At 32.9% G+C, this 11,988-nt stretch overlaps 2 protein-coding genes across 3 annotated transcripts; one reads left to right on the forward strand and one right to left on the reverse strand.

Moving 5' to 3' along the window:
• On the reverse strand, nucleotides 1-1,728 carry LOC105339842 (leucine-rich repeat-containing protein 20). 2 transcript variants are annotated; one of them, XM_011445612.4, is made up of 4 exons: nucleotides 1,595-1,728; nucleotides 941-1,084; nucleotides 495-662; nucleotides 1-363 (listed from the first exon to the last, which is right to left on the reverse strand). In XM_011445612.4, exons 1-4 carry the CDS (start codon nucleotides 1,719-1,721, stop codon nucleotides 224-226), a joined length of 579 nt encoding a protein of 192 aa, XP_011443914.4. In that variant the 5' UTR covers nucleotides 1,722-1,728; the 3' UTR covers nucleotides 1-223. The 2 variants fall into 2 exon arrangements, with proteins under 2 accessions (XP_011443914.4, XP_011443915.3); XM_011445613.4 differs by having other exon boundaries at nucleotides 1,478-1,603.
• A 2,322-nt stretch (nucleotides 1,729-4,050) lies between these two features.
• On the forward strand, nucleotides 4,051-11,852 carry LOC105339841 (leucine-rich repeat-containing protein 45). Its single transcript, XM_011445610.4, has 17 exons — nucleotides 4,051-4,166; nucleotides 5,341-5,465; nucleotides 5,778-5,929; nucleotides 6,091-6,152; nucleotides 6,368-6,438; nucleotides 6,866-7,044; nucleotides 7,291-7,419; nucleotides 8,099-8,211; nucleotides 8,665-8,723; nucleotides 8,854-8,931; nucleotides 9,108-9,243; nucleotides 9,625-9,814; nucleotides 10,005-10,075; nucleotides 10,217-10,402; nucleotides 10,794-10,967; nucleotides 11,285-11,432; nucleotides 11,654-11,852. Exons 2-17 carry the CDS (start codon nucleotides 5,380-5,382, stop codon nucleotides 11,839-11,841), a joined length of 2,022 nt encoding a protein of 673 aa, XP_011443912.3. The 5' UTR covers nucleotides 4,051-4,166; nucleotides 5,341-5,379; the 3' UTR covers nucleotides 11,842-11,852.
• The last annotated feature ends 136 nt before the right edge of the window (nucleotides 11,853-11,988 follow it).

The raw sequence follows: 11,988 nt of genomic DNA on the forward strand, positions 1-11,988 counted from the left end.
TTTCAGGTGCACGCACATATATTTTATTCCAAATTGTAAAATATGTACACTTATAAACATGTATAAACAATCCATATGAAAAATGTATATATATCGTTGCAACAGTTCAAAATATGTAATAAATTAAGTTTATGGATATTGTAGCGAAAAATATAGAACAATATGCCTCACTGACACAACGAAACAATGAAAATGCAGAAAAACATGACATCTCTTGATAAAGCTAAGATACTGCATCGTTGCCTAGCAACACTGTAAATTTACAGGACTGTAACTGAGATTTCAGATCGTCTGATATGGGATTGTTTTGTAAATTCACGTGACCTAAACCATCGATATCCTCAAGTCGACTCACTTCAATACCTAGAACAGAAAGAAACATTTATATTTCCCTGTAAAAAGGGTCACTTTAAACTAAAAATTTATGCACGCTTCTATAATTGTAAAAACCTTCGAAATGCTTGATTTAATGCAATTGACTCTTAGTTTCTTACCCATAAGGCAATTATTCTGCAGATGTAGTTCCTGGAGATTTGGAAGTGAGTACACAAAGGGTGGGACACTCTCCAGACCATTTCCGGAGAGATTCAGCACCTGGATACCCTGCATCACGTGCATGTCTGCTGGAAACTGGTTCAATTTGTTTCCACTTAAATCTAGCTCTAATGATGATAAAAATAAGACATAATTTTCGCATTATAACATAATTCATGGCCATGCTTATAAAAAAGTTTCTGATTTTTTTCCCATCGTTTTTATAAGAAACAATTATTTTTGCAAAAACTGTCCGGCTATGACACGTTGAAAACACGTGCGGTCACGTCGGCAAATTCTAGTATTTTCATTTCATGGTGGATTTCATTTAAACAGATAAAATCAATACTTTATTTTATAGAAATAGGAAAATAAATACTATTCTGATATATGAACACAAGATTACCCTTGAGCTGTTTGAAATTGGAGGGGAATTTTGGAGGAATCTTTCTTAGCAAATTGTTTGCCATTGTACACTTGTGTACGGTAACCGACTTCAGCATCATGTAGACCGCATCAGGGACCTTAGTTAGGTCGCATTCGGATAGATCTAATAAAACAAAATATTTTTTTATGAAAGGGAGGAAATTCCTTATTTTCTTAGTAGGAGTAGTGTGACACAGTTATCTCTCTTAAATACTTAAATATTTTTTCGAAGTATGTCCTTATACTTCATACATGTAATTTTTTTTTCTTCAAATAAATATACAAAATAAATGAATACTGCAGCTGTTTATAACGTTGTTTTTGGAAAACTCAACAAAATACTACCCCATCTGCAGCGTTGTACATGTATTTGGGGATCAAAAAGGGGGAAATACCATATGGTCTTGCTACATTTTGCACCAGATCGAATGATATTTCCTCCACTTTACTCACTTTATTGTTATAACCGCTATAAATATAGAAACACCTAACTAACCCGTGATATGCACAAGTATACCTGTCATATATGGAATGTGATTATCGCAACCTCTGAAAAAGTTTCGCAATAACCTGTCACAAGTCTCGTGACATAAGGTGATTAATAACATAAACTAGAACTTATTGCATTTCATACCAAGACATTGAGTTTCTTGAGCGTCACGAAGCCTTCTAGCCACAAGGGCCGTCCCACTGGCCATCCTGCACCGGCCAACGTAAAAGTGTCCCTTTTGTGAACCCCTTTTATTAACCAAGATTGGCATTACGATCCCGATCATAATATTTTGGTCAAGTTACGACTACAAAATATAGTATAAAATGTAACAACAGAAAGAATAAGAAGAACCACGAGTTAATCTAAACTAGAAATCAGAACTGAATATGAAGGAAATGTGATGTGACATTGACAAATTATATCAATTATTTAATAATCATACCTTAATCAAATATTTTTGAAATAGTTATATAAATCTTGATATCAACAATTCGAGTTTTTGATATAAAAAAAAAACCCAGAATATTCTTGACAATAAAAAGTGACATGAAATAGATTTTTTGATATAAGGAAATCATTTTAATATCAAGAATTAAAGTTGATATCCAGGAATTGCATGTGTTCGAATTCGTGATATCATAATTATCATATAGTTTTGACATCAAAAACTCGATTTCAAAGTATGGGAACATTTTCGAATTTGTGATATCAGAAAATTATAAGAAAATACATCAAAATCACAGGCAATGCTTCCGTAATAAAAGGACATCCTACGGTATAATAACACCCTGTAAACACAGCGGTTTGAGGACAGGACCCCATCCACCCCTTCCGAGTTCCATCCCACATATTTAGATCATTATTCATCATTATTACTCCTACTGTACATGTGATCCTTGACTGTGTTTGTGTTCTGTGTTTGAACCTCAAATACCAGTGAACTGGTCTTGAGTGAATAAAGAATTGAAATTGAATTGAATTGAGACCCCCATATATTAGTTGTCTCTTCGTTTGATAGAAATTCCCTAAAAGTTATGCACACCGTGTCCCTTTCCAATTATCTAAAAATTAAAAGAAAAGAATTGATTACTGTATATAAAAATAGGAAATGCAGGTTGATTATGGTTTTAAATGGGGGAACAATATAGCGCAAATGCCCATTTGGGTTTGTCGTAAAAAACAATTTCAAATTAATTTTTTTCCAACCAAATATACTAGAAGCACAATTTCTAACTGAATATTTCAACAAACGATAAGAAAAAAAATAATTCTAAAGCTTTGGTGGTATCGAACCCACAACCTAGCTGTATAATCTAACCTACTGCCTGGTGCTCTAACCACTGAGCCACTTCAGTCACAACAAACTAAATGCAACTTCAATCACGAGTTAACGGACTTGTAGTATTACTCTAAAATTAACGTTCAATTGTTGGGATACATTACTAAATAACATTTTTAAAGTATAGTGGGTCATCTCTCCACGTTTTTGTTGATTGAAATCGGTTTGATTTCCTTTAAACCTTATACTGACTATGAAAAAATTATGGAGCCCAGACCCACTCTTTAAAAGAAAAGGCATTGAAGTTCTAAAAATGACACTAATTGGAGTTTTTTAAACACTTATACGCCAGTTTAAATCAACCTATTCGTAATATTTAACATATTAAAATGTTATAAATCGATGTTATGGTCAATATCCATTGTTTTCAATAATTTAGAAAGAAATTATGAGATTCGATTATATTTTAATTTTATAGTATCTTATCCATCCCCAAATAGGCACTTTACACGCCTTATTCACCCATCTTCTTAAGATATTTAAAATTGAAGCAAAATATGAATATTTCATATTTAAAATTAATAAGAATTTATAAGAATTTTAATCAAAATGGAGATTCAACTGTTCCGTCTAAATCGGGGGGGGGGGGGGGTGTCTTTTGTCATCAAGCATCTAGCTGTGTCTGTATAGTATAGATTGAACTTTTTTTTTTATTACGGAAACAAGTGCCTGTATGTGGCTCAAAATAATTGAAACAACGAATCATGATAGTTCTTCTTACATTGCATTAAAATATTAAAATCATGCGCGGATCGAGAGATTTTATTTCTCGCAAGCTGAAGGAGGTCCGAAGATATTTGAGTACCAGGGGGTGCAATGCATACATGTTTTTTTCGGTAATGTTACTATAATTAAGAAATTATGATATAACAACCCCCCCTCCGATCCGCGCATGATATACATGTATTTATCATTATTGGAAAATCACATAATTATTATATAGATATTGCATTAGTTGCAATATGTAATTTTTTTGCATGTTTAGAATGTTTTGATCTTAGATATGTAAAAAAAACACAAACAAACAAACAAACAAACAAAAAAAACCGCTTAACGTTATATTATAAAATACATATTTAAAGTCAAGCGCAATGCTTATGATTGTATCTGCAGTAGCCTGTATATTATATGGGTCTTATTTGGAATTGGATATTTTTTTTAATTATAATGTGTTTACGATAATAATGAAATGACCAAACGAATAGGTTTAGTGCCTATAGGCTTTTATTTTCATCGGGATCAAAAATCCTCAATAAAGCTCTTTTGTAATGAAAATAAGAAAGTCCCGCGGTAACACGAATGTTTAAAAATGGTGGATTTGCTTTTGTTTTGAAATAAAAAATGTGAAAAATCCTAATAACTGTGTGAAACAAGGTAAGATTAAATTTTAACATACAATTGCAAATCAAATTAAGAAGTTATATTCATATAATTAAAAAAAAAAGTATTTGCACTGCGACAAACATTTTTTTTTTAGAAAGTGAACATGTTTCGACACATTCTCAGATTTTAAATTGTGACATTTACAGTAATCATGAAATAAAACCAACATTAACCGGGGATTTGTTTACAACTATATACAGCATGAATGTAATAGATAGTGTTTAATTTTATAAATACACAAAATTTAGTTACTGTTGAATGTTTATTTACGAGCATACTTCAGATTAATTCATATTATTTTCAGTCTAAGTTTTGTTTTAAACTATGAAATAGATCAATTTATACTAGAAATGTGAATTTAGTGTTGAGAATCAAAAACTTTAATAGATGCACATATTTTTGCATGGCCCAAAATACATTTCTTTAAAGTCGCCCATACTCTGTCCCTAGATATCCTCGATTCACATTTTGCTTCATTATTCAATATATATATAAATATCTCAGGGTTCAAACGATTTTCATTTAAAAGTATGAACAATTTCCAAGATTTTTCAGTTGAAATACCCCCAGTAGCCTATCAGGTTTCAATAAACGGCTAAAAATGTGATGTCTGCGGGGATTTTGTATTAATTGCAGCAAGTCCAGATGATAACGTTGAAAATTGTGCGAGGTATTCCGGTTATATTTAAGCTCAGAAAGTTAAAAACATCCAGGTCCTGCAACATTTGAATCCTAAAATGTCTAAGTCCTGAGATCAAATTTTTTTTTTATTTGACCCCTATAGACATCTTGCATTTGATTGGAAGGACCAAACAGATACCACAAGGTCAAAAATGAATGTACATAAAAGAAAAATTGGAAACCAAATGTTTAGGGATATCCTGCTTTCGGAAGCCTATTTAAAGTGACCATGGCAATCAATTTAATCATTTTATAAAGATGAAAAACCCTAAGGTATCCATGAACATTTAGATGCTACTTTATTTACTTTAAGTTAGGTTAAGGAATATTAAATGCTTAGATGTTCAACAAACATTACAAGGTTGATATATCATATGTGCCAAATAACTATTTCACATACACCTGGAAGATAGGAAACATCTGATTTTAAAAATCATATTTATCTTAAGTGCAACTTCCTCTTATCTTGTTTGTATTCTTTCAGATTGAAGTTTCAACTTTACAAGAAGAGAGGTTGTAAGCAATGGAGGAGTTCAGATACACTTACGCTAGGCTCTGTAAAGACAACCATGTTGAACCTCAAGAATGTGTCCTCAGCTACCTCAAGAGGTATTTTACTTTTCCCTCAAGCAAGAAAAAACATAGTAGGATTCATTCATCTGCCTTGAATTGACAGTAATTTAAATACACTTAGTACAGTGTTTCCATCGTTGTTAAACGCTGTTGTGGTCATCATAGCTAGCCAATGAGCTACGACTTTTTCTAAAAATTATGTTTATTATTACAAAAGATATATATTTCACAGAGCAGTTTCATTTTTATATAGTAAATAGCTTTACCGAGAAACAGTTTAGACTGTCAAATTAATAATACACAGAACATTTTTTATTTCTGGATTTGAAATTGAGAATTTATTTTCAGTTTTGAATCTACGCTAAAACGGGGCAAAACTGTGTTAAATCTCTCCACCAATAGTCTTTCCCCAAAGACTTGCCATGTTCTGGGCAAGGTTATTGCAACTGACCGAACCTTCGTTGAAATCAAATTTGCTGACTGCATGTTAAGTGAAGATGGTAGGTTTATATTTTTGTTGAAATTTGCCTCTATCATGAAAAACCACTCATTTATATCTATTCTGTGATATTTTATGACAGGGTTTAATTATTTTTTTTTTTTAACGTTTAGATTAAATAAAATCAACTGTGGTATTAATTCATTACTCTTTCTTTTGCAGCAGTGAAAGGTCTTTGCCACGGCCTTGTCACAAATTCTTATTGTAAATTTCTTGATTTGAAGGTTAGTATCAATTTTCCAGAATGTTATTTCAGTTTCATTAAATATAATATCATTAAAGCTGAACTGAGAATTTCCTTCTTTGGAATTATTAACAACAGTTACTTAAGATAAGGATATTTTTTTTAGTTGTTAAGGTACAAAAAAATCAAGAAAATTGATTACCTAGTATCTGTTTAGTTATTGTTTTGTTCAGATTATCTGTTCTCTTCATACAGGGCAATAACATTCGAGGAAGTGGAGTGGAAGCTGTGGGGAAAATGCTCAGACATAATCACACTATAGCAAGGTAAGTATCTCTTGATAGCAAGGCAAGTACCTGTGTATTGTTTTAGCTATCCAAGTATCTTATGATAGCGATGCAAGTAAGTAAATTAGGCAAGTTACTGGTGATAAAGGCAGGTAATCAATGTAACTAATTAATTAATGCAAATAAGTAACTATTGATAATAAGACCAGTGACTAGAGAAACAAAGCAAATAAATAGTGATGTGATAGACTTATGAATTAAAAGTTAATATTCATTGGAAAAACCAACAAAGTGGATATTTTTATGCTAAGTTATATTTGATATGTAAATCGCTTGAATGTAGAAACTTTTTCTTGTTTTAGGTTGTTAAGCATTCCATGATAGGCTTTTTATGCTTAAGTTAAAAAGAAAGACTACCATAATCGCTACAGTAGGGCATTCATCTTATGCATATTTTTTTTCTCAGTTTATGCTTGGAGTGGAATGCCTTTGGAATGTTAGATAACTCTTTTGCCATGTTTTGTGATGGTGTGGGATCTAATAATGCGTTACAAGCTCTGGATCTCAGAAATAACCAGATCAGCCATGATGGGGCTGTTGAACTAGCCGCAGCATTAAAGAGAAACCACACACTAAGAGCTTTGGGTAGGAGCACATTTAAAACATGAACTGGAATATATAAACTTACCGAAATATTGGTAGATCTTTCAAAAACATATATTATATGAAACATGTCATTCATAAATTTTATCTTTAATATAATGTATTATTTAAAACAGTTTGATATATATATTTTTGAATGCAGCCTTAACGTAGATGACAATTTTATTTCTTATGATAAAAAAAGGTCACATGATCATGTGATGAAAACACTAGTTATTTTTGTTTTAGATTTGCGCTGGAACAGTGTCGGATTGTTAGGAGGACGAGCTATTCTGGAAATGTTGAAAACAAACAAAACGATTTGTAGATTGGAATTGGCTGGAAATAACATTCCAGGAGACATCTTAAAGTCCATTGGTAAGAATTGTTTATAAAAGCAGTTTGAATATTTCTTACAAAATGTTCTATCTATTTATGTACATAATACAAATATTGTCATTTTTGGAAACCTACATTCAGTGATGCTTCTCTTACCTTAAGAGAAGCGAGACTGACCATGGGTTTCCAACAATGATATACATGTACTGTATCCACAGAATATGAAGTGATACTGTATTTTCTGTATTTAAACATTCTTGTACATTCTTGTAAATTTTTTCATTATAAACTATTGAAAAACAGATTATATCTTTTTGTTGATAAATTATGTATTGAAACAAGTTGTATTTTATTCTATACCAAAATTAAATACCACAAAAACGCTAAATTGGTTTATCTGATAATCGGTTAATCTGATAATTTTTGCCTGACAAACAGACTATCAGATTAAGCAGAACCCTCTGTACTTAAATGTATGAAATAGTAAAGAGGGTCATTTTCTTAATATAGATTCCTTTACTTAGCTTTCTCTTTCTTTTTCACTATATTCAGTAGGTTTCTACATCAACACAATATTAGACAATAATATAAAGTCATTTATTTTTCCTTTGTATTACAGCAATTAAATTATATTAGTATGGAGAATTACAACAATAGATTATAAACATTTTACAAGCACAATCTACTATCAAATTCAACAAAATATAAATATTTTCAGACTTGGCTCTCAGTCAGAATGAGGACAGGGCACTATTGAATGATGACCATAAATCCAAACTAACAGTCATGGCAAAACACATGAAACAGATTGAGCACGATAAGAAGTTGGAGGTGAGTTGGAAACAAGATATATAATGTTTCCTGTACACTGGTTTTAATGTCCATATACTCTAGATTCCTTATTAAACGATAGGACTGTACATCCATTCAAAATCTCGAGACGTGACATCCATGCAAAATCTCGAGATGCACATCTCATGGATTTTAAAATTTTGCTTTTATTTTTTTGGACAGATGTAAACTTAATGAAATATGATAACAATTCGGAGCTTGCGGTTTTATATTCTCGTAATTTGATGCAAAACAGTGGAACATAGCATTAAATACTCGCGTAAATTAAGGAATCTACAGTAGCTGGTAAAAATGTATGTTTTTCAATAAGAGGTATATATACATGTATTACAGGTATATACACCAGTTAATCGATCGTTCTCAATTTTTAACTTCATTCTACCAAATACGATATCAAATGAGTAATACATTAAATTTGTTGTATATCTAAAGATAAGTGAATTAATGGACACCATAGATAAGCAAGAGGACCTAATGAGGAGATCTAAAAGGTATGACCCAAGAACTAAAATTAGTAATGGGAGCTAAAAGTGAACAGTATCATTGAGATAAATGGGATATACCGGTACATTCATTTTTATACACATTTCATATTTTATTTGCAAACAATCTTTTCTTTAGATCAACAACCACAAAAGTTGACCAACTACAAAATGCACTGGAAGAAAGGAAGGCTACATTCAACTCTTTGGCTGCAAAGTAAATTTTCCATTGTTTGATTTTAAAATTCCCTTTTTAGCGGCATTGAACTGTAGCAATTACTGGCACAGAATTTTTGATGAGTTTATTATAAGATTAGACCCCATGGCAAATCATTAAGTTGTTGTACCGGTACTTTATGCAAATATTTTTCACATTTTTCTTTCATTACCAAGGTTGGCTATGACAGAGTCAGAACTTGCCCTCACAGAGCAGAAGGTCAATGATGGAAATATGCTGATCGCCAAGCTTAAGCAGGAGCTGACCATCAAAGTATCTGAGCACCAGGAAGAAATTCGGCGGGACCATCAGGTGATTTAAAAGTGCCCAGTAGAATGTTGGGGTTTTCTTTTTCTCACCAAAAATATGTACCTGTACTAATATTTTGCTGTCCAAATAAGAAATACATGTACTTAGGATTAAGACTTTTTGTAAGTTGAAAAAAAGACTCCCTCTCGCCAATAAAATTACCTGTAAAGATACATATTGTCACTCTGTACCGCATGTAGATAAAAAAAAATCAAAAAGCTAAAGAACTTATAATAAAGTGCCATATTTTAGTTTTATCGCCTGGCTGAATTTCCATGTCTGTGTCCACTGGTTGTAAGGGAGCTCAATTTTGTTTAAGGCTGTACAAAATCTAAAAAAAATCCATTATATTATAAAGTATAAATATTTCTGAATCCCTTTCAGGAAAGAGCTAAACTAGAAGCCAAGCTGTACAAGGAGCTGTCGGAGGCCCACGACAAGAACATACAGCTGGAGACCAAGGTCGAGGATCTGGACAGGAAATGTCGCATGCAACAGGAGCAGATATTCGAACTCAAGGAACAAATCACTCACCTGCAAGCTGAAACGAAGCTCAAAGGGTCACACTTTGATGGTATGGAGAATTAAGTATCATATGTTACTATTATTTACATGTGTGTAAACTTAATGATGGATGGGAACAAATGTTCTGATCTGTACTATACTCCTAGTTCTTGATGATGTTTCATGATAGATGTGAATCTATCAACATGCAGGTTGTACAAATATAGTGTAAGTTTGATAAATAATCTGTCTTATTTCAGACCGAATACAGCAAGAGAAAAGTCGACATAGAGATGAGATGAAAGAAGCAGAGCAACTCAGACATAAAGAGGTACTGTTTCATGTCTAAAAACTTTTAAATTATGAGGGTAGGAAGTAACTATCATTTTTTTCTTCAAAAAAGGATAAATGTGTTAAAAGTTCTGTGTTTTTATTAACTTCATGATTAATTTGGATTTTTATGAACATTTAGGTGGCTCGAGTACGACAGGAAAGTGAGGAGACAGAGACTACTCTAAGGGAGAGAATTCAGCGTCTCGAGATGTCTCGCTTGGAACTAGAGGAAGATATCAGTCGCCTGAAAAACAGCAACATGGTGGAGAAGATTCAGCATGAGGAACAGCTGTCACTGGCCAAACAGAAGATTCAGGCAGATGAGGTATAGAGGATTCAGAACTAGCATGTATTTATACATGTATGATGTATTTTTGCAAGAACGTTTATGTTACATGTAAGTGTGGTCCACTGTCACACAGTAGTTCATATTTATTTGCTAAAATGAAATTAGGAAATAGATACATTATTGCAAAGAAAAATTTAACTGAAGAATTTAACAAACATTATCCAATACTGCAGTGAAACACTAAGGAAACTGGCCCCGCCATCACAAAATTTTTTAAAATCACTCAACTCAGTCCTCATCTCAAATCCTTAAATGAAAAGTGCCTGAATTTGAGGTAAAAACTCAGACTTGAGGCTGAGTATTGACTTGAGGAAAGTTGGTGATGGCGGGGCCTGATTATTTACTTCATGTGAAACTATTCTTTTAGGAGAATCGGTACAGGCAGATGGAGGAGAAGTTACGGGTCAGTATGACACTGAAGGATGAGGTACAAAGTCGATGTAACCAGCAGTCATCAACCATCAGTGAACTCCAGTCCAAAGTCAGCTCACTAGTGCTAGAACTCGAGAACGCAAAGAAGAGGGTGGAAGAAGCCAATGAGGTATGAATATGAACTAATGGTCACTCTAAATATTAAATGATTTGATATATGTGCATATGTTCTTTTTAATAAAAGTCACTGATAATGCAAGCCTGTATACTGGATCTTGAAGACCAGGACACACATTTGATATTATCCCAAAAGGATTCCAGTAAACATACCAATAACTTTACAGCCATATTCCAAGATGATTGCCAAGTTTTCACCTTAGGAATTCAAAATGACCCAACTTTAAAATGCACAAATGTGAAGAAATACAAGCAAAAGTGCATCCATGCAATGTGAATATAAGCTCATTTCCCCGTTTTCTGTTTCAGCAATTAGCAGAAAAGAACAGCATTTCTCTGTCAGAGGTAGGAAAGGTGAGAATAGAACTGAACCAGACTGTCAACAAACTTGAGGCGGAGAGGAAACTCCAGACAGAGCTACGGGAAAAGCTGGGGGACTCTGACAGAAAAATGTCAGGTAAGAATTGATAGGGACAGCTTCTCTTTAAGTAAGATGTTTTTTTATAACTACTTTGATTTTAAAACCTAAAATATGAATTGGTCTTTAAGTTAGTCTTCTGTAGCTCTATGGGTTTTTTTCTGACTTTGAAAAAAATATTTTTAATGAATCTTTATTTATTTACAATTATCAGCCCAGTTTCTTTTTTACCAGTTGTGTTATTATTAAATTTATTGCAGAACAACTTTTGAGGCACCGAGAAATTCTAGAAGAGAAGGAGACTGAGATTGAGAGTTTAAAGAGAAGACTGAAGGCCCGGGAGGCAGAGGTCAACAACATCAGGGAGGAGGAAATGCAGAGGGCCCAGGTCCTACAGATGGCAGTGATGAACTATGTAGGCAAAGTCCCCCAGTCAGTGGACAAATAGCCCCCCCCCCCCCCTAAAAAAAATGTCCATTCTCACCTTTCAATAAATACAGCAGAAACTTTCATCCTGTTCAAAGATACGGCAGATTTTGCTGTTTTCTTGCACTGCATTGAACAGGATTCAATTATACCTTAAAGATGTGAAACT

This window comes from Magallana gigas, chromosome 7, assembly GCF_963853765.1.
Source record: "Magallana gigas chromosome 7, xbMagGiga1.1, whole genome shotgun sequence".
Taxonomy (NCBI): domain Eukaryota; kingdom Metazoa; phylum Mollusca; class Bivalvia; order Ostreida; family Ostreidae; genus Magallana; species Magallana gigas.